This window comes from Pteronotus mesoamericanus, unplaced genomic scaffold (genome assembly GCF_021234165.1).
Source record: "Pteronotus mesoamericanus isolate MK-2021 breed Mesoamerican mustached bat unplaced genomic scaffold, CSHL_Meso_final scaffold_174, whole genome shotgun sequence".
Taxonomy (NCBI): Eukaryota; Metazoa; Chordata; class Mammalia; order Chiroptera; family Mormoopidae; genus Pteronotus; species Pteronotus mesoamericanus.
The window spans coordinates 8313568-8339592 of NW_026555309.1; the positions used below are offsets into that span (position 1 = coordinate 8313568).

At 34.8% G+C, this 26025-nt stretch overlaps 2 protein-coding genes across 2 annotated transcripts in view; both read left to right on the top strand.

The window, feature by feature from the left end:
* The window catches only part of SGK3 (serum/glucocorticoid regulated kinase family member 3), a 59939-nt gene extending 40951 nt beyond the window's left edge, over positions 1-18988 (top strand). Inside the window, exons 9-17 of the mRNA XM_054590221.1 lie at positions 1081-1164; positions 1266-1397; positions 4016-4128; positions 4228-4264; positions 4851-4937; positions 6841-6936; positions 8768-8923; positions 14203-14292; positions 17561-18988. Of these exons, the coding sequence (XP_054446196.1) occupies positions 1081-1164; positions 1266-1397; positions 4016-4128; positions 4228-4264; positions 4851-4937; positions 6841-6936; positions 8768-8923; positions 14203-14292; positions 17561-17731 (966 nt within the window). The 3' untranslated portion in view covers positions 17732-18988. The remainder of the gene's footprint in view (positions 1-1080; positions 1165-1265; positions 1398-4015; positions 4129-4227; positions 4265-4850; positions 4938-6840; positions 6937-8767; positions 8924-14202; positions 14293-17560) is intronic.
* Positions 18989-24870: 5882 nt separating this feature from the next.
* The window catches only part of MCMDC2 (minichromosome maintenance domain containing 2), a 33611-nt gene continuing 32456 nt past the window's right edge, over positions 24871-26025 (top strand). The window contains exons 1-3 of the mRNA XM_054590220.1: positions 24871-24964; positions 25052-25182; positions 25256-25315. Of these exons, the coding sequence (XP_054446195.1) occupies positions 24871-24964; positions 25052-25182; positions 25256-25315 (285 nt within the window). The remainder of the gene's footprint in view (positions 24965-25051; positions 25183-25255; positions 25316-26025) is intronic.

A 26025-nucleotide genomic window follows, 5' to 3' on the forward strand; every position in this document is an offset into this window, starting at 1 on the left:
TTGCAAGTTGAGATAGTGGTTACTTTTGAGGAAGACAGGGATGAGTAGTTTCTGGAATGGGGCAGAATAGGGGCTTCAGGCTACCCAAAATGTTTTATCTTTTGATCTGGACAGCAGTTACATAATGTATTCTTTTTGTAAGGATTTACTGAACTGTAATGTGTTATGACCTATTTTACATATAGGTCATGTTTAGTAAAAATTTAAAATCTTGCAAAATGATTACAAATCAATAAACTGCAGCAAAACAAAGAAAAACAAAATACACAAAAAGAAGGAAAAGCAGACAAGTGCAAATTCACAATGTGTTTGAAGAATAGAAAAATATATGTGATAAATTAAAGTAGGTGATCGCAATCTAACATTTATTCTAAACTTGTCTCCAGTGAATAGCCTTGGTTTCACTTTCTATTTGAACATTTGTTTTTTAACCATCTATCTGTTCCCCAAATCAACCAGTCTAATGGGAAGGGGGAAAAAAAAAAAACCTTGAGTATATGTCTGCCTCTTTTCCAAGGCAAAATCCTCTCAAGTTTCTTCAGCTTCTTGAAAGTGCAACCCAGCCTATTTTAAAAAGTCAACTATCCATGATACTTCTTTCTCTAAACTCTCCTGAATTTAAAACCTATAAGAGTTAAAAGTTAAAGCAAAAACTTGTTTTGATCACCTAGAAACCAGTTTCTTCTCCTTTTTTTATGTTGTCATGAAGTTTATAGCCTCAACATTTCCTAAGGACACTCTTCAGGACTCATGACTGGCATGTGCACGCACACAAACAGGCACAAAGATCTCAAACAGTGTAGATTTTGGTACTTAAGTTTAATAAAAATCTCAAACATCACATGAAGAAATGGTGCCTGGCTCTTCAAATGATCAACATCCTTTTTGCTTTATTAAAATACTTAAGAGAAAGTGGATTTATAGAAATAAATTTAGTAGTTTTCAATATTCAAAACAAAACCACATTATATTATCTAGATCTCTTGAGGACCTTCTTTTTAAAAAACTTATTGACAAGTGAATTATTCCTATGAAAATACTGAAATTTCTAATACTATGCACAATCTTTAATTACAACAGGTTCTTCTTGCCAAACGGAAACTGGATGGAAAATTTTATGCTGTCAAAGTGTTACAGAAAAAAATAGTTCTCAACAGAAGAGAGGTGAAATAAAAGAGCTTTGTTTCTCCTAAGCTCCTTTTCTCAATTAACAGAATTGTTTTGTGGTGTATAATACAAGCTGACCCTTTACCCTTTTTTTACAGCAAAAACATATAATGGCTGAACGTAATGTGCTCTTGAAAAATGTGAAACATCCATTTTTGGTTGGATTACATTATTCTTTCCAAACAACTGAAAAGCTTTATTTTGTTCTGGATTTTGTTAATGGAGGGGAGGTGAGTTTTATAATTAGCTTTCTAATACTGATATTATTTAGAAAAAATTGAATATGGTCAAAGTTTTTCTTTCCTTATACATTTTTGGAAGGGTAGTCCAGGTTCAGCATGAACAGCTATTTGTTGAGTAGGAGCACTGTTTAAGGTGCTAGCTAATAAGCACAATGCAAGGTGTGAAATGTGTAACACAAAGCTCATCTTAAATCTGCTATGGTATAGGTGGGAAGGTCCATAGAGAACTTCAGTATGAAGCTACAGACATCATGGGTAGTTTTGTCAGTGTGCTACATAGCACGAATAATTTACTAAAACATTACAATAAAATGTGATTTGTAATTTAGATAATTACTGTTTCATAATTTTCTAAAATGTGCAAACTATTAGTCAGATGAGGTGATTTTTTAATAAGGGTTTTGTGGTGAAGTCAGTTTGGAAAGTGTTTTATGTTCTCTCCCATTAGTAATTAATGATGTGTTTCTTGATGATTCACAATATGTCTCAGCATGTTAAAGACTGAGCAGTTTGGCCTTAAAGAAAGCCAGGATTTCTTTAAAAAAATTTTTTTACTGCATAGTCCTCTTTTTTTGTTTGAACCAAATCTGTTAATAATGTTCCCCAAAACTCTGAATCCAAAAGATCTTGAAATACATCAGGGAAATCCTATTATGGTAATAGGATTACAGTTATAGTTAACATGTATCAAACATACTTACAGGCCCAGCACTCTGGCTATTTATATGAATCATTTTATCTTTGCAATTTTATATAACAATTTTATTATATAAAACAAAGAAACTTAGAGAAGTTAGATAACGTGCTCAAGTCATATGGTTAGTAACTTTTGGAGCAAGGAATTGAACTCAAGCCATCCCTTTCCATGACATAGGCAGCGGACCACCTCCTTATTATCCCTGTGCTTCTCAATTCTCACATCATTCTCATTGTTCATCTCTGGCCTGTGAATGTCTCTAAAAATTGTTTTAACTGACAGATATTTTCATATCTTTACAAAGGGATTTTCCCTCCCCTAGTCCCAAAACAGAGAGAGAGGAAAAGAATTTTTCAATCTTACTATAGTACACCTAACTGTAGAATAGAGAAACTAGAAAGAAGACCAGTTTCTATTCTGCAAAGCGGGAAGGTAATGAGACACACCTAGATCATTTGGGGAAAGATCATAAAAAGAATTATTATTCAACCCCCTGCATCTATGACAAAAATGCCTTGTAACTACTCAGTGTAGAAGCAAGATAATGAATCCCCAGGCACCCTGATTCAGAGACAGAGATGACTGCACTTTATTCCCATCTAGAAAGCTTTGATTTTGTGTGTGTGTCAGTGTTGGCATATAATGAGAATTTATTGAGGGCCTGGTACTTTGTAATTATTTTGCATGCATTATTTCAATTGATCATCACAACTCTTTGAGATAACACTCTTATACCCATATTATAGGTAAGGAAATTAAGGCTCAGAGAGGCTCTCACTTTGTCAATGACGCAATGTTCTAGTACGTGTTAGGCCCTGGATTTAACCGAGACATAAGTACCACCCTTTGTCTTTGAACTGTCATCTAAGGCATCTCAGGTTTCCTTCTTTGTCTGTGATTTTTTAGGGCTGTTTTGAGACTTTGCTTCTGAGTTCTTTTTACACAGTGACCTGCTCATAAACTGAGTGGCAAAGGAGGAAAGATGTGGGCTTGTCTTATAAAAGATACGCTTGGCTGAGATAAGGGAGGGGAGTGAAATAAAATGTTGGGGTGAATGGAGGAGCAGGTGAATGGGACAATAAGTGGAGGAGAATAAAGACGGGGGAAAGATAAAAGACATCAACATAGAGATGGTGGTTCAAGTCTTTGGAATGAGTTAGGTTATCTGGACAGGGTCTGCGTAGAAAGAATAACAGTGGAGAAACCCGGTATAGAAACCTTGTGAATCACTGCAGTGTAAGGAACCAGAAAAGGGAGGAAATGGAACTCCCATGGTAGAAGGAGATCTAGGGAGAGAGCATTGTCTTTGAAGCCAAGGAACTTAAGTAGGTTGAGCAAACTTCACCCAGGCAGGTAACCTAATGAATAAAGGGTGGACAGGTTATGAGAAATTCAGAATTAGGAAGTATAAGAAATGAACTGGAAAGTCCCTCTGCCACTTAGCTCTAGCCATTTGCTACCAGATTGGAATTTAGCCTCCATGGTACAGAGCTTACTGCCCCCCACTTTTTCTTCAGAAGAAACCAAGCTATGAATTTTTACCAAAAACTTTTTCTAGTTTTTCTATGTTACCAGTTAATTTAAATTTTTCTAAAAACGGTATTTGACTCAGACAAATTGTATCCATGGGTAATATTTGGCCTGCCAGCCAATGGTTTTCAACTCTGAATGGTGTTTGATGTTTTTTCCAAAGGAAAGAACATCAAGATAAGATATTGTAAGATATTGTAACTACATGGCAATGTCAAGATCATTGGTCTGCATTGATGATCTTTTCCAGAGTGGTTGCCTGGAGTGGTGAGGACACTGCCACACTGAGGACTGAGGGATGAATGGGAGATGAATAAGTTAGCAAGGGCAAAGAAAGATGTGTGGTTGAAGAGAATATTAATATTCTTTTTTTTTATAGCTGTTTTTTCACTTACAAAGAGAACGGTCCTTTCCTGAACACAGAGCAAGGTTTTATGCTGCTGAAATAGCCAGTGCATTGGGTTACTTGCACTCCATCAAAATAGTATATAGGTAAGTTTTTAAAATATTACTTGTAAAGATGTCATTTATTATTTTATTTCAGCTAATATTCAAGTTTGCTTCTCTTTTTCTTTTTTTTTAATTTGGTAGAGACTTGAAACCAGAAAATATTCTTTTGGATTCAGTAGTAAGTATTACCTTTTAAAAATCTAGTTCTCAATTTTTATTGTTGTTATGCTTAGTGGAAAAAGGTCAACCTCAAAGGCTCCACACTGTGTGATTCCATTTTATATAACTTTCTCGAAATGACAAAACTATAGAAATGGAGATCAGATTAGTGGTCACAAGGGCACAGGGACTGGGGGAATAGGGGAGTGCACAGATAAAGGGGCACCACCAGGGTTTGCTCCTTTGGGATGACAGATAGTTCCGTCTTGACTGTGGTAGTAGGTTCCTGAATCTGCACATCTCCGTTGCATAGAACTACACATACTTAAAGACACAAATGCAGGTATGTACAAAACAGAACTGAATGAGGTTGGCAGTCTGGTTAACAATATTGTACTGATGTCAGTTTCCCAATTTTGATGTTGCATTACAGTTACATAAGATGTCAGCATTGGGGGAAGCAGGGTGTGAGGGGTACATGGAACTTAGTTTACTCTTTTTGCAGTTTGCCTTTGGGTCTAGAATTATTTCAAAACAAAGCAGTTTTTAAAATTGTCAATTTATGTTCATGCATTGTTTTATCTTACTGCCCCTGTATTTCTCAGGGACATGTTGTCTTAACAGATTTTGGGCTTTGTAAAGAAGGAATCGCTATCTCTGACACCACAACAACATTTTGTGGGACACCAGAGGTAAGAAGCATGTCTCATTTGTCATTCCCATAGTCACGTATAAAATGAAGAAATGAATCACAAATCACTTATACAAAATTTGGAATCAGAAAAGTAGAATAAAAATTATCATTACAGCTTCTGCCAGCTGGAAATATCTGATAATCATCATTCTGAACATTTAAAGTATATTGATAGTTGGTATTTTTAACTATAATTGTGAGATACCACCAGATAACCCAACAAAGATATAAATTATACTTGTTTTTAATGTTAAAAGTTTACCTGAGATTTCTTTAAGCATTTGATTATATTTCTGATGCTTAAAAAAAATCACAAATTAGTGATAAAAATGTCCTAAAATTGTGGTAATGGTTGCACAACTCTGAATATATTAAAAGCCATTGAATTGTATACTTTAAATGTGATGAATTGCATGGTCTGTGACTATCTTAACAAATCTCTTTTAAAAAAATAAGTTTAAGCAAATACGGCAAAAGATTGACATTGCCTATATTTAGGAGGCAGCTTTATTGGTTTCTATTACATTTTACTATTTTTCTGTATGGTTAAATATTTCATAATAAAATTGTTTATTTGATAGGAGAAAATATGACAGTGGAGGTGGGGGGAACTTCCAGATCAGAATTTATTAACCCAAACATCCCATTCACTAATCATGTTAACTAGCAGAAATGTATATCACCTTTCTGTAGGAGACAATTATAATAATCCTTACAATTTATGTTAAACCCTTTTTTATCCTCTTTCTCTCTCTCTCTCTCTCACACACACACATATACACACACACACATTTAGTTTATTTAAAACTGTCCTAATTTTAGTGTAGCTATAGTGATCTTAGGTACCAGGTAGTATTTCATCATTATTGTAGAGTAATGGCAAATATTGTTGAAAATTTGTGATAAAATGGCTCACGTAAGACTTGTAGTGAAGATAATAAACTTACTTAACCTATAAGTAACCCATATTGTACCTATAAGTAACAATATTTACTTTAAAAATGTATTTTTTTTTTAATTTCTAATCCTAGTTCTTGTGTATGTTTGTAACCATTCTACTTTGGTTTATGTCTGAAGAAATACTTTTTGTGACTGTATTCATTTCATAGTTAACAAAATCTTTAAGTCTTATAGTGTTTAGAAAGGGAACAAAGTTGTTTTCTTTTTTGTCATCTAAGTCTAAATGTGATCAGAAATTACTAAACCCTTTTAATTTATTTTGCCTTTTTTTTTTTTTTTTTTTTGGAGCACATAACAAGGCTTAAGAAAGGAATTATTTCCTTACTTTATATGGGAAGAGAAAAATGTATTTTTTGGAGTCTATAATTCAAATTTACCATCTTAATATGTGAAGTAGTGATTAGTTTAAGTATTTTACAAGTTAAAATGTAAATAGCTATCTAATAACTTCACATTTCTAAATAATATGTTAGAGAATGGCAATTGTAATTTCCTAAGAAGACTGAAGTTCATTCTTTTTGTCTTTCATTGAAAAGAAAAAATGAATTATAATTGCCACATTAGGAATTCTTTCTTCAGGAGAAACAAGTATCAGTAATTACTAAAGGAATTTCTAAGATAAACTAATCTTGTAAAAGACTTTCCCCACACAAAATATAATACCTACTTTTACAACTTCATATTACAGATTCTACATTTGCTGCCCTCTTCTGTCTTAACTGCATCACAGTTTCTGGGGGAAATATTTGATTAGGTGTATTTTGAAGAATATCCCAATGGATTTTGAAGAACAGTTCACATAAAATGAAAATACCCAACCAGTTGAAAATATAGATATGTTTTTAGTGTGATAGTAACACCTAAAATTTGTTAAATTTCTCAATTATTTCTAAATTTTGTCTTGGTTATTGAGTTGTTCCAATATTTAATTTTTTCTATAGTACCTTGCACCTGAAGTAATCAGAAAACAGCCTTATGACAATACAGTAGATTGGTGGTGCCTTGGTGCTGTTCTGTATGAAATGCTGTACGGACTGGTATGTATTTCTACTCTTTCATTATTTTTCCAATATATTTATAATTGACTTGCATTTTCTCTTTTCTTTTTCTCTTTTAATATTCTTGTGGGCACATAGATTAACACTAATAGAGCAGTAGTAACCTGGTAAACAAAAAAAAAAGAACCCCAAACCAGGTTTGCACAAAAAGAAAAACTTTTCATTTTGCTCTAATTTTTAAATATAATTTTTCTCTGTCATACTAATTACTACTTCCGCTATTCTCATCCCTCTTCCATTTCCTTCAGAAATAGGCACATAGTTGTGACATTAAAATTACTTACTTTCACTCAGTTTATCCCAATCATCACTTTGCCTGATTTCAAAAAGTTGGATAGAAAAAAGATTTTTATGTTTATTAGAAGATTATGCCTTTGGGGTTTTGCCTTGTATTTTGTTTTTATCGGATTTTATTAATACGCTTGTACTCCAATTTTTTTCCATTACTGGGAACCAACTCTCTCTTCCATTCATCATAGTATACCATGTCTAAGATTTCATTTTAAAAAAGTGATGTTTACTGTATAATGTTTCCCCGGCTTTTATTAATTAAAGACACATAAGGCCAGCCAAAGCTTCTGGTTAACATGAGTACATTTGTTTTACTATATTGAATTAATACTCCAACCAAAAGCAAACAATTTAGGCATTTTAGTTAGCTTACATATCCTTATAGGAATAATGTATGCTTTTATTTAGACTTTTTAAAAATATTTAGAATCTTGTCTAGGCTCCCTTTGTGGTCCCGTGCATGCCAGCAGGCTCAGGCTGGGAACCATCCAATCACCCCCAACCGTTCCCTCCTCCTGCTCCCTCCCACCCTGCCGTGCTGCCCCCATTAAACTAAATACCACCATCAACTGAGACTTGAGCTGGGGCTTTTTATTTTGTTCTGTTTTGGGGGAAGGGTTTTCTCCCTGAAAACTGGGGAGCTCTCAGTGAAATTCAACACATTTAGGAGCATTTGCCTGACAGAGTCTCCTGACCTCCAACAGTTTCTCTTCTTTGCCATCAACCAAGATCCACTTGTTAATAGATCTAGTTTTCTGGTTATGCCGGTGACTTAGAACACCTGATAACCACTTTTAACTTAACTTTCATTTAAGTGCTGGGTATTTGCCATCCTGATATTTCTGAATCCTTTGAATTTCTTTAGACAACTTTGAAAGTATAAAATGTTTTTGTGTATAAGATACAGTCGATTCAAAAAGGAACATTTGAAACATAGGCTTCATTAATGAGACTTATATTCACTATATTAAAATCAAGCTAGCTTCTAAAAAGTAAAAATTAAAATATTTCTTTCCACAGAGGACACCCATAATGCTATCACTGGCACAGTACTTAGGAAGGAGCACCTACTTCAGGACTCCATCTTTACTGGAAATCTCTGTTTTAATTAGTTTATTCCCAAGACTTAAATTATTTAATGTCGGATCTCTATTTCCAGTAATTCTGTCATTCAAGCCTATGATGCGACTGGCGGTTGTTTTCTTTAAAACAGATACTATTGCAAGTTTTATATAATTGATACCTATCTACAAGGTGTTATTGAACTGACTGACCCTAAATCGCTCAATGATTTAATTAATGCATAAGCTCTACAGTCTGCGGGGCTTCAGAATCCCTTCCCATTGGGAGGCCACACTGCAGATGTGCACACCCAGAGAGGGCTGTGCATTTCTGCAATTGTCCAGACCCAGTTTTCTCCCTGTAGATCAAGGCCAAATCCAACTATTTTAACCCATACATTTTGGCATCCTTCAGTGAACACCAACCTAATTTTGGGTGGGTTTTTTTTTTCCTTTAGCCTCCTTTTTATTGCCGAGATGTTGCTGAAATGTATGACAACATTCTTCACAAGCCCCTAAATCTGAGGCCAGGTGTGAGCCTCACAGCCTGGTCCATTCTGGAAGAACTCCTAGAAAAAGACAGGCAAAATCGACTTGGTGCCAAAGAAGACTTTGTATGTATATCTTTCCCACTTTATTCAAGCTTATTTATAATTTGAAGATAAAGCCTTGTTTTATACATTATTTAATTGGATGAATATAGTTCTTAAGGAAGAGCACCATGAGAATGCATAGCTTGGTCCAGCAATTTTCACCAGTGTTCTCTCTCTCTATATATATATCTATATATATATATAGAACTGTACAGAATTTAAGCAATTGCACATGCATCCTCTCATTTGATCTCCATAACAATTTGATCCTCTCCTCTTCATCTCTCAAATCCAACTTTCACACTCTATTATTTCCTTGATTTTTATTGATGAGAATTTTTTCTCCCTTATTTTAAAAAAAATTGTGGCATACATTTTTTGATTACTTGAACTTTTAGGTCACGTGGTTTAATATGAATTTAAGTGCCACCTGACTGCATGAAGCAATGCATTTTGCCTTGAACATTAAATCACATTTTTTCTGAGAATTTGGTGATAACCTCCTTGAGGTAATTATGGAATCTGTGAGTTTGTTTTTTTTAGAAAGGGTAATTAAGTTGCTAGCGTAATTACCAGTGTTAGCGTGTCAGTATTCATTAACTATTGAGGAACATGCACTTTTAAGTTCATTTAAATTTCTCAAAAATTCTTGGGGGCTATTTATCAATCTGGAACTTGAGCTGTGAATAAAAAACTTGTCTGCTACTGCTTTTCTTCTCCCACACTGCAGTTCAGCAGGTGGCTCTGTCAGCAGTTCTCTATCTAGCGTGGATTCCACAGCTCTTTGTTTCAGTCAATCTTGCTAATAGTTCACAGTTCCTTGCCCCCTAGTCCTTTTATTGAATCAGAAATCAGTCATGGATGAGTCACATTGTCACCTCTGGGCTGCTGTACATTGCTGAAGAAGTTCCACAACTGGGCTAAACGGGGCTCCTGGACCCGGGTCCAATGTGTGTGTATGTCTGTGTGTCTGCACTAACAAGCAATCTTCGGACACACCATTAAGGTGATAGTTTTTAGTTAAATGTTTATAGTGAGATGTTTATAGCCACTCAAGAGGCCTTTTTGGTACTTTGGGGAGGAGACACGGAGGAGGAAATGTCTATGATTCTGGCAGAAATGAATGTATAAACAGATTGCAGTATTTAAAAAGAGTCAAGAGGAAACACTTTGTAAAGTGAAACTTGTCACACAAATTAAAACTAAATACAATGGTGGCAAACTTGGTAAATGTACCTTAGTTAAGTGTTATTCACTCCAAAGCATTTGCTACTGAAACCCAGTGTTAATACTAACGAGGTTCTGGTACCAGTTTCAATGTGTATATATGCAGAGGCTTCCCCACACCCATAAGCAATTCTCAGAAAGCAGAATTGATAGTGTTAATTCTGACACCACTCAGAGATGGTGTCAGATTCCACAAGTAAACGGCTCAGCCCCATAAGACTGCTCTTCATTTCACATATCAGTCACGAGCCCAGGCTGTTACCTGTGCTTCTGACAGACAGGCTATAAATCAGAGGTTCCCACAACCCCCTCCTTGGGTTCGATTAATGTGCTTGAATGGCTCACAGAATTCAAGAAAACCCACTTACTCACTAGATTACCGATTTATTACAAATGATACAAATCAACAGTCAGGTGACGAGATGCATAAGGCAAGGTCGCAACCAAAGGAGCTTCTGTCCTTATGGAGCTTGGGGCCTGGCAAAGTGGCACGTTGAAGCTTTGTTGTTCACCTACATGGAAACTCTCCAATTAAGGACTACAGAAATGTCCTTTTGGGTTTTTATGGAGGCCTCACTACATAGTCATAATTGACTAAGTTATTGGCCTTTGGCAATTGATTCAACTTTAAGCCTCTTTCCTCTCCCCAAAGGTTTGGAGGAGTGGGTTGGGACTTCAAGTTTTAACTTTCTAATCACATGGTTGGTTCTCTTGGCCACCAGCCCCTATCTTTGAGTGGGATCCAAAAGGCACTTGATTAACTTCACAAGAGACACCATTGTTACTTTCATCACTTAAGAGATTCCAGGGTGTTTGGGAGGTCTGTGCCAGAAATGGATTAAGATCAAATATATATATATTTCACACTATAAATCACAATAGCACATAGGCATGGCAGAAGCACTGTGAAGTCAGTCATTAATCTCTCTGGGCTTCACCACTGCCTAGTGGTGCTCCTGTCTTTCTCTCTCCAGCTTATTACTGTCTTACTCTATGTATTAATTCTTTCAGTCCTTCTCTCCAGATTTCCAGATTCCTTTTCTTCTTCACTTTTAGCAGATGGGTTTGCCTTTCATTTTATAGGGAAAATAGAATCAGCAGAGCAGAACTAACTCAGCTTCTTGCTATCAAATTTGCAGACCTATAGGCACCTTGCTCTGGTCATTTCCTTCTTCCTGTTACAGTGGACAAGGTCAGTTACTGCCCATGCTGGACCCCAACCCTTTGTAGGGAATTCTATGTAAGCTTTTTTCGGCATAGATAACTGCTCCCTTTTGTTCTAGCTCCTTCCAATCAATAATTAAACATTATCAAGTCTCCTGCTTCTTAAAACAAACCAAAAATCCTCGATTCAGTAGAGTTGATACTGCAGGGTAATACTTTTTTTTCCCTTCATAGCCAAATTTGTTGGAAGTTTCTATATGCATCCTTCCTTTCCCAGTCTTGTTTCATTTCTCAATTTACCACAAAATAGCTACTAGAATTACTGAATACTTTTATTCCTTACCTTGCATTCTCAGCAGCATTTAAACTTCCAGTGCTCTTTTGTTGCCTAGGCTTCTGCAAGAGCACACACTCATCTTGTGCTCTCCTTTCTATATTTCTAGGCTTTCCTCTGTAATCTCCAGTGTGAGCTCCTCCTCTTCAACCTGACTATTAAATGTTACAGTTCCTTGTGGTTGCCCTAAAACCCTCTTTTCTTCTACTATGCTGTCTTCCTGAACAATCTCAGTGTTCCCTGTGGCTTTGGTTACTTGTCTTTCTCTCACACATTTTTACCTTCAGTCCAGACCTCTCTTCTGAACTCTAGATTCATATTATATCTGCCTGTTCATCGCCACCCCTTGGATTTCTTGAGAATACCTCAAACATAATATATTCAAAAATTGAACTTGTGTTATCTTTATTCTGTGATCCCCAGGTCAGAAATCTGAGAGTCATTCTTTTTTGTTTGTTTGTTTGTTTTACAGTTATGTGTTTATTGGTATTTTTGTTAAGAAAATACATGTAAAAATTCAAATTCACATGAAAAATTTAACCTCCTATCCCAGGTCCCTATCTCATTCTCCAGAAGTCATCACTATCAATATTTTTTCTATTTTTTATCCTTCCAGCAAATTCCCATCCCCTCCTGACCAGTTTTGTTGCGTTTTTTGGGGTTTTTTTTTACACAAATGAGAGTACAATATACTCTTTGCTATACCTGCTTTTATCATTCTTCCTGGAGATCCATCTTGCTATATTAATATTCTCTTATATGACTATAAATTGAATACATTAAATAATTCTTTCCTAACACTGCTTTAAAATATTTTTATTAAATTTATTAGGGCGACATTGGTTAATAAGATTATATAAGATTCAAGTGTCATACAGTTATATAATACATCATTTGTATATTATATTGTGTGCTTACCACTCAAAATTCAGTCTCCTTTCGTCTCCATATGTTTGACCCCTTTACCTTCTTCAACCTCCTCACACCCATCTTGCTCTCTGATAATGATACTAGACTTGTTTTCTGTGTTTCTGAGGTTTTTGTTTTTTTGTTTGTTTTGTTTGCTTGTTCGTTGCCTTCCTTTTTATTTCCTACATATTAGTGAAATCATATTGTTCTTATCCTTTTCCACCTAACTTATTTCACTTTTACCATGCTGTGAGTCGTTCTTGGCTCTTCTCTCTTCCTTACTTTCATATTCAACAGAGAGCCAGATCCTGATGTATTTGCCTCCCTAAATTTTTCCCATATCCAGGCACTTGCCTCTACACCCCCTGCTACCATTCTTTTCCTAATGTTCTCATCTTTTGTTTGGCCGCGACTGTAGCTTTTTTTTTTTTTTTTTTTTTAATAAACCTGGTTATGACGCTTTAGTGCATTACCCCCTTATAGTCAGAGTGGTCTTAAAAAAACAAACTAAAAAACCCCTCATATTTTAGACATTCCCCTAACTAAAACTCTTTGATGGCTTCCCATAACACTAGAATAAAATTTTAAAATTCTAATGTTAGGCCCACATGATATGGCCCATTTACCTCTAGAGCTTATATTGTGTGACAGCCCCCATTTTCCCCTGTATTATAACCATACTGGACTCTCATTTTCTTGACGAAACTAAGCTCTTTGCCACTTAAGGGCCTTTATTTTCTGCCTAGAATTTTCTCCCCTCATTCTTTTTTTAAAATTTATTGGGGTGACATTGGTTAATGAGATTATATAAGTTTCAAGTGTACCGTTCTATAGTACAATATTTGTATATTGCATTATGTGTTTGCCACCCAAATTCTAGTCTCCCTTTATCACCTTATATTTAACCCCTTTATCCTCGTCATTCTCCCTCACCTCTTTCCCCTCCAGTAACACCCTTCTGTTTTCTGTGTCTGTGGGTTTGTTTTGTTTGTATGTTTGTTTGTTTCTTTTTGCTTTATATCCCACAAACCACATTCTTTTGTCTAGCTAATCCTTATTCGTATTTCAGAATTCTGGTCAGACATCACTTTCTCTAAGAAGGCTTTTTAAAGCCACCGAACTAGGTTGGATCCTACGTATACATTTTCATGGCATCTTTCAGGGGATAAAAAGCTAGAATCAGTTCTGTGCCGACTTTTGATGGTAGCACTCAGAGTGGAATACTCCTGGGGAGCAGGGCTCATCATCTGGGCTTTATCTCTGCGCTACTGTATAAACCTCTCTTGCCTAACTTCTTTTTTGCCCTTGCCATTCAGATAATAATAGTAATTCTTTATATCTACGTAGTACTTTCATCTTTTTATACCACTCTTATTTTTATATCCTCAATTTATCCTTAGAACACCTCATTAAGTCTCTAGGGAAGAAATGTCAACTCCATTTTACTTCTGAAGAAACTGTGATAATGAAGAGGATATAAGTCTTTCATGCCTGCTCATGTAGTGTTTCTGCTATACTGTTTTGCCACATGAATAACATAAACATGTATCTGAAAAGAATTATTGAGGGACCAAGTGTTAATGGTTTGGCTTCATAAAATTCTTCAGTGAGTTCTTAATGTAGTATTCAGCCTTAGTTTAAAAATATATACATTTCTTTAATCTAGCTTGAAATTCAGAATCATCCCTTTTTTGAATCACTCAGTTGGACTGACCTTGTACAAAAGAAGATTCCACCACCATTTAATCCCAATGTGGTAAGTATATATCCAAGTCCATCACTCAGGGTTGTCTAGTATAACTGGTAAATTCAAGATGACCAGAAAGATTATAGTTATATTATACTGATAAAAATACCTTCCAGTACAATAATTGTGAAGTGTTTCTTTCAGCATGAATAAGAAAAAGATGAGCTCAGTAGGTTTAAAAAAAGATGAAAATTAAAGTAACTATGAGGTATTATTTTCATACCTATAAATCAACAAATATTTTAAATAATATCAATGCAGTTTTTTTCTAGATTGCTATAAAACCAGGTACAGGCAAACATTATTAATGGTAATGTACATTGTTATATCATTTTTAGAAAACAGTAAGACAGTATTATAAAAATGTTTATATTAGCTTGACTTGTTAAATCTACTGATAGAAACATTTTTCCTAAAAATAATTTTTATTGTAAGGCAGAAAAGCTGTATCAAAGACTTGTTTAAAATATTAACAATATTGAAAATTTTGGGAAATAAATATATAACAATGGAGAAATTGTTATTAACCATTAGGTCAATAATGATGTTACTATTTATAGCTTCATATATATATATAAGTATATGTGCTTTTTATGCATTACAATATGTAACTTATTCCTCAAATAAGCTACCAAGTTACTGCTATTACTATTCTTATTATACATACTTGTTTTATAATTGGAAATTCAAAGATGTCACATAGCTGGAATAAAAAGTAGCAGAGCAAGGATTCAAATCTGTTCCTGATTCCAAAATTGTTATTCTTTCCATGCTTTTGTATGGTCTATTGCCATTTCATGTTAAATAAATGATAATAAATATAAAAATAAGTAGGTTCTTGGAAAATCCCTATAATGTTAAATGAAAACATGGTAATTATAATTTTTGTGACTTATAATTACAGCAGTAAAAATAACATATAAGGACTGGAAGAGAATATAAACCAAGATCAATTTGTGGTTGCAAGATCGTAGGTGAATTTGCTTTACTTTTATTTAAAGTTTTTTGGTGTTGCTGTGAAACTCTTGAAATACTTTTTTTTAGTAAATTAGAGCAAGAAGGTATTATTTAGCCTACTCATATTTTGTATCACTTCAGGATAGTATTATTTAGTCTACTTATATTTTATTTAAGGTCAGCTTCAGGGTATATAGCTCATCGCTGTTATTAATAGTTATGATATTGTATTCCTGTAAACTTAACAGTATTCATAGGTTGACTAATTTCATGTAGCTCATCCAGGAGTGACTATTTTCAGATGTGACTGTATTAGGTACAATTTCAATCATTTTTTCTTTATATTGAGGACTTCCTACTGAGTTTAGTTATTCTCAAATAAATATGTCATCAGGCACATTAAAGAGTTAGAGACTCCTCCTAAGCATCCCTGGAAATGGAAGCAATATTGACTTCAGAGTTAGATACCTTCGGGCTTGGATCCCTGCCCTTCTGTGACTAATTCATTAAACTTTTTAAAGAAAGATCCACGGCTGAGAAGTCATAAGAGAAAAAAATTGGTAAATTTGACCATAAAAATTTAGAAATGTCTTCATGGAAAAAAAAAACTGCAAAGAACAAATTGGGGAAAATTTCCTTAGTACATAAAGCATTTTTATAAGTTAATGAAAAAAAAAAAGACCAATAACCAGTAAAAACATGGACAAAAGACACAAAATTACAGAAAAATAAATACAGGTGGCTTTTAAATATATGAAAGGATGTTCAAACTGACTGACAATTGAAGAAATACAAAATAAAACCCTAACAAGTTACTATTTTTCACCTAATATATTAACAAAGATCAAAAGGTGAGCAATAGTAGGATAAAGTAGATATTCTCACTCAGTGTTCTCAATACTTTTATCCTTTTACTTAACCCTGTGAAATAGTACTACTGTTCTTTTACACATCATACTGATGAGTGAACTTAGGCACAGAAAAGATTAAGCAACTTGCCCACAGTTTAAAGTTGCAGAACTAGAGTTTGAGCAATTGGAAGACAGAGCCTTCCATCACTCTTAACTTAAGAAATATAGTATTATCCCTATCAGTAATAGCCATAAGGGCATTCTCAAAATATTTATAAAGTCAGTTAAAAGAACATTGTCATCCTTTTTTGAGCACCTTCTACATGTCAGATTCTGGGAATTTTATGTGTTAATGCATCAACTCCTCACAAAAACTTTAACAGGTAGGTGACAGTATTCTTATTTTACAGATGAGGAGATAAGCTAACAGGAAGATAGGTTAATTTATATAAAAAGTATAGCTAGCAAATTAACAGCCAGAATTCAAACCTTAGTCTTATTTCAGAGCCCATGCTTTCTAGACTTACATGTAAGAATTTGATGAAATTTTATATATAATTTCTAGCATTCATTTTCCTTTCTAGGGGAATGTGCCATACAGAAAGATAGAGCCATTCTGGGTTTCCCTGGTCTCTACTCTGCTATTTGGAGACTTGCCAGGCTAACTATATCCTTAGCTTAAAGTATCTGCTCTGAATCCCTATCTGTTCACCTTGGTTATTAGGCTTGGTTACTTGAACATTTTAAAGCTCCCTTTTCTCTTAGAGTAGAGCCAACTAGAGCATCAGGGACGGGATTTAACCATAAGCCGCCTGAATTTGTAAACCAGTTTTTATCTGTAAATACATTGGAAAGGCATAGGCCATTGTAAAAGATTATCAGATTTGTAAAAGATTAAGAACCACTGCCTTTGAGCCTAAGTGGACACCATGCTTCATTTCCCAGTTTCCTGGCCCCCTTCGTCCTTTAGAGGTAAAGATGGTGTCAGTGGAATGTTTAATGACCTTTGTGGCACAAAGTCCACCTTTCACAACTTTACTTACCGCCCCTTCATTCCTTCATTAAAAAGTTTCACCTACCCATAATTGAGAAGGCATTTAATGGAAGCTCAAATGCAAAATACTATCCTGGAAATCTACTTGAACGCTTTTTCCAAACTTAGAGGTGATGGGTAGAGAGAAAGGAGGTAAGTTGCAGGGACTGAGATTCAAATTAACGTAGGTGAGGACTCTGTTACGCCAGTCTTCCTCACCTTTCCCTGTCCTCCTCCCAGCCAATGACAAGAACCTTACTTATTACAAGGGCCTTACCTAAGTGAATAAAAGCAGAAAATGTTTCAAGGTACGATGAAGTAACAAGACATCGGAATTTGCCAGAAATAAATATACAAATTCATAAAGGGTTCCTAATTAAGAACTAAGTTAATGAAAAAAGCTAAGGTGAATAATAGTATTCTTTCAATGTTTTAGGCAGGACCAGATGACATTCGGAACTTTGATGCTGCATTTACAGAAGAAACAGTTCCATATTCTGTGTGTGTGTCTTCTGACTATTCTATAGTGAATGCCAGCGTACTGGAGGCCGATGATGCATTTGTTGGTTTCTCTTATGCACCTCCTTCAGAAGACTTGTTTTCGTGAATATTCTGCCATCCAAAAACCATTGAGCAAATATAAGACTACGTACAGATGGGACTGAACCTCCTGTTTGTGTGGATATCTTCAAATATGTATTACTAGTGCCTCATTTTTACATGTAATATTAACAACTATGAAAAATGTATTTTCTGCTGTATGCAAGAGAATAGGGCATTTCAAAGAGCTAAGTTTTGAATTAAAATTTGTATTCTTGTTTATTAAGCTTATTTTTAAACAAATTTTAAAAGCTATTGTTCTTAGCATTAACCTATTTTTAAAGAAAACTTTTTTGCTAATGACTGTTTTTTCCCCTCTCAGTTTACACTAACATCTACCCAAGATAGATTTCCAACAGTCTATTTCAGTTCAGTTAATATATGCTAATGCCTTTCTAACTCTACTTTGACCTTTATCCTCGGATCAGAGCTATGCAATTGGTACGTGGTTGTTTAAGAAGAAACCATAGTGTCTATAATATATCACTGCTTACCATAATCAGATCTTGGTGGGATTAAAATGTAAAAACAAAGTTAACACACTGGCTGCTAATTAACAGTTTGAATAACTGTTCATTCTGTAGATCATATTACAAAGTAGCAAAAGGAAATCCTTTGCTTTTGAAATACCAATTTAAATTTGTGAATTATTTTTCCTCTGGAGTAAAAGTAAATGTTTAATAGTTGGCATTTTAAATATTCCCAAAGATCCAAAGGGTAATAAAGTACTGCTGCGGGTTTTTTTTCTAAGGTGGTGCCAAAATCAATGTCTCTGTGTCATATATTGATATCACAAATACATTCTATTTATGTTCTTTTTTGGTCTTTTTGAATGTTTAACATACTGTTAAATAGATCTAAAGCTTGGTATCTAATTTTGCAAGTAGCTTTTCAAAACCATCTCCCTAATTGCTTGATAAGTGAAAAATACTGGGCTTTCTAGAGTATTTACCTAATTGGGAATTAAAAAGTAGAATAGCAAATTCTGGATCAATATAAATGTATACCATTTCACTACAGTGTAACAGAAGTTAAAAATAATTCAGACAGATGCCTAGCCAGTCTTATGAATATTAGAAAATGTACTAGAAATTTGACCTTGAAATCATACTAAAAACCAACTAACTTGTGCACTTGTAAAAGAGACTAGCTACAGAAAAACTAAAAATAATAAGAATGCTTATCTTGGAATTCTGATTTTTAGTTTAGAAATTTTTCAAGTCATGTAGGAAACATTGTGAAAGAGTTTAGTGACCCAGTTTAGATGCTTCAAGAACAAGCATTCTTTCCATGTATTCTCTTAAGAAATCAAAAAGCATTTTACACCAATACACTTTGGCTTAAAAATGTTCAGCAGAATGGGGCAACGGGTGTGCTTTTCTTTGATTAATAATGTTTGCATTCAATACACTGAATCTTCCTGTAGAGGTGAAGCTTTAGTAGCAACACTGTAAATATTTAGTTTATTTGGCACTACTGTAAGTTCTGCTTTCACACAAAGCTCTTTGCTTATTATAAAGCAAAATAAAAACTAGTTTCTTGTATGATTTTTTTACTCAGCCACTCCTTAATTAAACTGCCAAAAATTGAAGTGCAATATTGTATATTTTTAAGAACAAATTTAAAATAGAATGTTGATGTTTTTATCTCAGAAAATACACATCTTACATAGTATAATAAAGATAGCAAAAAGATTAATGATCATCTAATTCCTGTCATTATTTTAAATTAAAATTGGTGATGATTATAGCAGTCATTAAAAACTGAATTTTATGTATATGTGTGTGTGTGAAGAATACAAGTAAAATTTTAACTAAATTTTTGAACACATATAAAAATTACTAGATTATTCCATATCCCAAGGTGATTGTTCATTTATATGAAACCCTAAAGTGTACATAGGTGAGTTTCAGGTGACTTGAGTACCTTGAAGTGATATGCAAAGTTTTGTGTGTAAATGAAATCAACTTAGGGCAGGGTGTGTTACATAGCTTTGTTCAGATGCTCAAAAGTATTCACTGCTGTAAAAAGAATGGCTTTCTTAACTTCCACTTTGTTTTCCTTTACTCACCTAATACTAAGAGAATTTGCATTAACTTCCCTGAGACCATTTCAATTAGAGATATTTTTTAATCCCCACTTGAAGATACGTTGTATTGATTTTAGAAAGAGAGGAAAGCGGGGGAGAGAGAGAGAAACATCGATATGAGAGAGAAACCTCAAATGGTTGCCTCCAGTACACACCACGACTGGGGATTGGACCGGAACCTTTTGGTGTGCAGGGCAACTCTAGTCAAGTGAGCCACACAGCCAGGGCCAGTTGGAGATTTATATCATTTATTTAGCATTTTTGTTATATTAACAATATTATATAATCACCCATTTATAATCCTTTAAACATATTCTTTAGTAATTGAAAAGTTTCCTACACAAGTATTTCTCATTTTACTATTTCTTTACATTATACCCATTTTTACAGAGGTAATTAAGTCAGAAAGAAATACTGCTGTCTCAAAAATGTAACTTTTTAGTTATTCAAAGTCAAGATAGTGGAGAATAATTCAAAGCAATGTTATGCAAAAGAAAAAAGCCAATAGAGAAGTATAAGTTCATGATATTTATAACAGTAGTGAGTCAAAGGTTTATATACCAAAAAGTTATTTTTCCATAATGTCCTGAAAATGATAGATCACATATGAATCTTGAGAGAATAGTGTAAAACAATAACATCACTCTACGTAACCCTACTTACTAGAAGAACCAGACACGGTGATTTTAGAAACCTTGCATGCAAACATGACCTGGGAGATTTTGCTGTAAATTCTCTTTTGCAGGAATGTATGTAATAGATTCATCATTTTTTCTAATACATCTTCATCATTTTCACTTTATTAGGGAACACATTTCTACTTCAATATTAATTTAATCTCTGTGAGAAAGTCTACAATGTGTTGTCAGTATTTAAGTTTTTTTGTTTTATTAACTCACGGAATCCAGAGGCTTATGAGAGAGAAACCTCAAATGGAAATTTGTGTTTATAATACACATAAGAAAAATACATTTAAAAGAATAAAAGATAAAATGACAGGAAGTGACGGAATTTAGTGTTTATAAATGAGATAACTTTAACAATTCAAAGAAATTCAAAGTGTACTTAGAAGTCTGAGACCATGCTTTACAATATTGTATAACAAAAAAATAAAGAATAGTGTTAGGCTTTTAAGGAAATAGCATTACTTAATAGTTTTAAAAATGGTTTCGTAACAGATTCCTAGATACTGTCCTATGTGGACGTGAAAAGTAAAAAAGGCAAGAGCTTTGGCAAGCCAAGGGTTAGTCCACAGCAGCTTGTAAAGTGTACTTTTTTACATAAAAATTCTTCAATTTACATTTGTTCTTGTTACAGGAACAAAAAAAAAACCCTAATGTGCCAAGTATCTTTGAGTCTGTAAGATATATAACAAAAATAATTACTTCTAAAAGCCTATATTCTATGAAAATGTGTACCACACAGCCTCTGAAATAACTGAGACAATGTAAACCATATGATTAAGTCTTCTAAATAAAACACTGAACCCCCAAATCTTACGCATTACCCTCTAAGTCACATCTCCTGTTTGAAGCCTCAAGCTATACACTAGTGTGCATGTGTCATTTGAAAAAGTGCCTACCACAATTGCAAAACACGTGTCTGTAAAGTCTCTTAGACTTTTTTTTCAGTCTCTAATAACAAGGTACCCAATCAAGGACCACAACCTAAACAAGGAAGTAAGTACTGAGGCCACGGAACAGATGACCTCTAACCCCTGGAAGACTCTCTACTTTGAGACCCACAGAACCAAGACAACAACTTAAAATTTCTTACTTAAAAAATAAAATTATAACTGAATAATTAGACTTACAGGAAAATGAGACTTTTAAATTGAGATTTAGTAAAATCAACTATAATGAATTTTCCTCCAATTATTTACGAATGACAAGACAAATAGCTGAAGTTTTACATACAAAAGACATAAATACTGCATAATATGTAGTGAATATTGGCACATCCCCTTTTGTTTTTAAAGCAAAAAATGCAATCAGCATGTCTGATGCTCCTAAGATACATGGATGACATAGCTCAAAAACACTTAGTGGGGCAGAAACTGCCCCCGTTTAGGGCTTCCCGATAGGCTTGTAGCAGGCGACCATTTGGAATTTTCCATATCCCTACTACATTGAGTAGGGAAACACCTACTCAAATGGTCAAATTTATCTTGTGTTAGATTTTCTTTTTTAGTTCTTCCCGGATAGTAGGTAATATCTGCGCTGTGTTGAATTTTTTTCTTATGTGTCAATGATAGTAATATTGCAACAGTAACAGTTTACTTTGTTAACGATACATTGATGTTAAACTCTTACACTAAATTTACTTTAGTTAAGATATCCCCTAGCACCATGCTTCAATTAGATACCAAATCAAATTGTTCTTGTTTACAGGTGACACGAGTATCTGTAGAAAATCTAATAGAACTTTAAAAAGTTGTGGAACTAGTAAGTGATTATAGTAAGATTGCATGATACAAAGTTAATATACAAAAACAACATATACCAGCAGTACAGTGAAATTTGAAATTAAAACCACCATTAACACTAGCCCCTCCCCCAGTAAATAGTTACAAGTCCTAACAAAAATTGTAAGATCTAGATGAGGAAAACTATCTTCTCTCTGTATAGGTTTACCTATTGTTAACGCATCATACAATATTTGGCCGCTTGTGTCTGGCTGCTTTTGCTTTGCATAGTGTTTTCAAGGCTCATCCATGTTTTAGCCTGTATTAGCACCTCATCCGTTTTTATGGCCAAATAAAATGTGTATGCTATACCACATTTTATCCACTTTTTGGCTGATAATAACATGATGAACATTCATGTATAGATTTTTGTGTGGACATGTGTTTCAAATTCATACGTGGCTTGGATTTGTTGGATCATACAGTAATTCTGTTTAGTCATATAAGGTAGTCCCAAAATTTTTCCAAATTACCTGCAGCATTTTCATTCCCACCAGGAAAGTTTTTAGTCATCCGAGTTTATGTTTACTGATTAGAGAGAGAGAGAGAAAGACATCGGGGTGATAGAGAAACAGGGATCCGTTTCTTCCCATACAACGGCCTGACTGGAGATTGAGCCGTAACATTTTGGAGTCGCTAGGGCGCTCCAACCAATTGGGCAACCCAGCCAGGGCCTTAAGTTTTTTAAAAAAACACAGGCACCTTTCGCCTGTGACAACAGTGACAACCAATGGTTTTTTATCTTTTTTTTTTTTTCTCTGCTTTTCTTTGCAGGGAGGGAGCGGGGGTGATTGAAGTGCGTGAAGCGCAGCTGGGCCTAGTTGCCCTGCAGACTGGAAGGCGCGGCCCGGCAGTCCCCGCGCCGCCGCCAACGGTCAGAAGGAAGGTGTGCGCATGCGCTCTAAGGGCTCCCTGGGGCCCGGGCTCCCGGCGGCGCGCGTGTGGTGTACGTAGCTCGGTGGGTCCAAGGACCGGTGTGAGGCACTGCTGGGCTAGGGTCCGCAGTCCAGGAGGTTGGCGTTGCGGATGGGGGAGGTCCTGGTCCGCAGGGTGTGAGGCTGGATTCTCTTCGGCCACTTTGTGAGGTGTTTTCCTGCTGACGCGGCAAGGAGTGGAGACACGATCTGCTCCCGTTCCAAGCGAACCAAAACTTGAGTTCTTGAGGCTGTGAGAAGAGTGATAGAATTTACGCACGTTCTCTTATTTATTGCTTTGCGCGGGCTTCCTCCCTTTTCCCCATCCATGCCTAGGACCCGAGCTTTAAGCAGGCGACACGCAGAACTTTATCTCTAGCCTTTTTTTTTTTTCTCTCTTTTTCTTTTTTAAAGCTACTGAATCAGTAGCCCTCGTTCACGTCTCCCTAGTGCTTATCTGGGTGCCCCAAGAGCCCGTCAAAGTCAGAATATCTCAAACGAAATTTACCTTACTCAGCATTTCCCTACTTTTCCCTAGGTTCAGGATTTCCATTTAGAGCAGCAGCATCCACCCACATCCATGTTGAAAATTCACTTACAGGCTGGTCACCAGGTCCAGTATGAATGAAATCTTTAAATCTAGAATCCATCTCTTCCGTTCCATTCCATTCTTAGTGCCCTAGATTGGACCATCCATCTCAGGGCTGTTTCAATAGGAATTGATTGTCTACTCTTCCTCTATTCCCATCCATTTTCCACACTGACGGCAGGTACTGGTTTCCAAAATGAAAATCTGACCGTATTACTCCCCTGTTAAAAACGTTGATGGGAGTAATGTTAAAAACTTTCTCTTTGCCTATAAACTTTCATAGCCTGGTTGAGCCTCACCCAATCAGTTCATTGTCAATAGCCTCCCTTCATTCAGCCCGGAAATCTCATTTCCTAATGAAGCACAGATGTAATATCCTGAACACAGCATACACTTTGATTATTGTACAAACTTATGGCCACAGAGGAATGAACTCTGAAGTTTTCCCACTGAATAATTGCAAAAAGGACAGTCTCAGTTAGTAGCCTGAGTAGCAGGGGTGTGGATTCAATAGTGTGGATCTGAAAACGCGGGGAGAGGGAGGTTACCCCCTGTCTTTGGAAAACTTTCTCCCCTCTTCACCTCTTCTCCAGTCAGTAAAATCTGACTCATCTACCAAATGTCACCTTTAAAAATAGAATTCAGTGCTGCTTCTCTATAAACCCACCGTGTTGAATCAAAATGTCCTAATACAGTAGGAAATATTATGACCCCCTACGCAAAGATATCCCAAATTTTGTGAACTATTTGTTGCTCCTTTTGTGTTCCCTAGTATTATAATTTTTTACATAGCTGTCTTCTCTCACTGTACTCTTTCTGAACAAATAGGGACCGTATTTTACTCATCTGTATCCCCAATGCCCCGTGTGCAATAAATAGTAAACGACCAATAATTGACGACTCCTTGAAAGCAGGATCCAATCTTAATCATTTTATTCCTAGCTTGTAAAGTTTTACAAGAGATCTTCAAACACGCATTTTATTTTATTTCTAGGTGTTCTCATCTTTTCTGTGAGTTTCATCATCTGTAGTCTTTATCAACTACTGTGGTTTAATCAATTAATAACACAGAGGAGTCATTAACTAGAAGATGTCAAATCTAAAAATGAAAGAAGCAGCCCTTATCTATCTTGACAGAAGTGGAGGGCTCCAAAAGTTTATAGATGACTGCAAGTACTACAATGGTATGTTCAGCAAAGGTGATTGTATTTTAGAAATTTTAAATACTTACATATAATTATTCTCAATTTTATATTTGTGTATTTTTACAGATTCAAAACAAAGTTATGCTGTCTATCGATTCAATATTTTAATAAATCCCTCTGATGTTGTTGAATTAGATGGTGAACTTGGAAATCACATTTTACATCAGCCTTTAAAAGCTGCTCAAGTTTTTCAATCAGTAAGTTAAAGAAAGAAATAATTTTATAACCCATGAAATTTTTGGTAACTTTTTCATTTGTTTGAAATCACAGGTCTGTTTTACTGCTGTTAAGACTCTTTCATTAATTGGACAATTACAGACTGAAACTCAAGTAAGTTTTTGTTTAATTTAATAAAGAAAACTAATGTACAATACTTTTAAGATGACTTGTAAATAAACATTTCTATATTTTTTTATTAAAAAAGTTCATTTTTCAAAGTTCAATGGAATATCTTACATATGCTTGTTTCCTGTATTATCACTTATAACATTAAACATTTTGATAAACCATTTCAAACATATGCTAAAATAGACTAATATAACAAACCTCCATCTATCTTTCACTCAGAGTTAATAGTTTATTTTTATTTTGCTATGCTTACATTATCAATATTTTTCTGAAATATTTTAAAACAAATCCAGATATTGTTATTTCACCTACCTACATACTTTAGTGTCAACCTCTAAAAATTGTGGACATTTTTCTTATATAATCACAATGCCATTATTACCCCTTACAAAAATAATAATAATTCTTTGGTATCATTATAATATCCAGTCCATATTTAAATTTACCCAATTGGGACCTCAAGAATGTCTCATGGTGAATTTGTTCAAATAGGATCAAAACAAGGTTTACACATTATAATTGGTTCTTATGTCTCACTAAGTCTCTTTTAATCCAGAGCCGTTTCCCTCCCCCTCCCTTTTTATACTGTTGGGTTTTTTTAAGAAACTAATTACTTGTTCTGTAAAATGTCTCAATCTGGGTTTGTCTATGTTCTTGTTGTATTTAACTTATTCCTCTATAGCCTATATTTC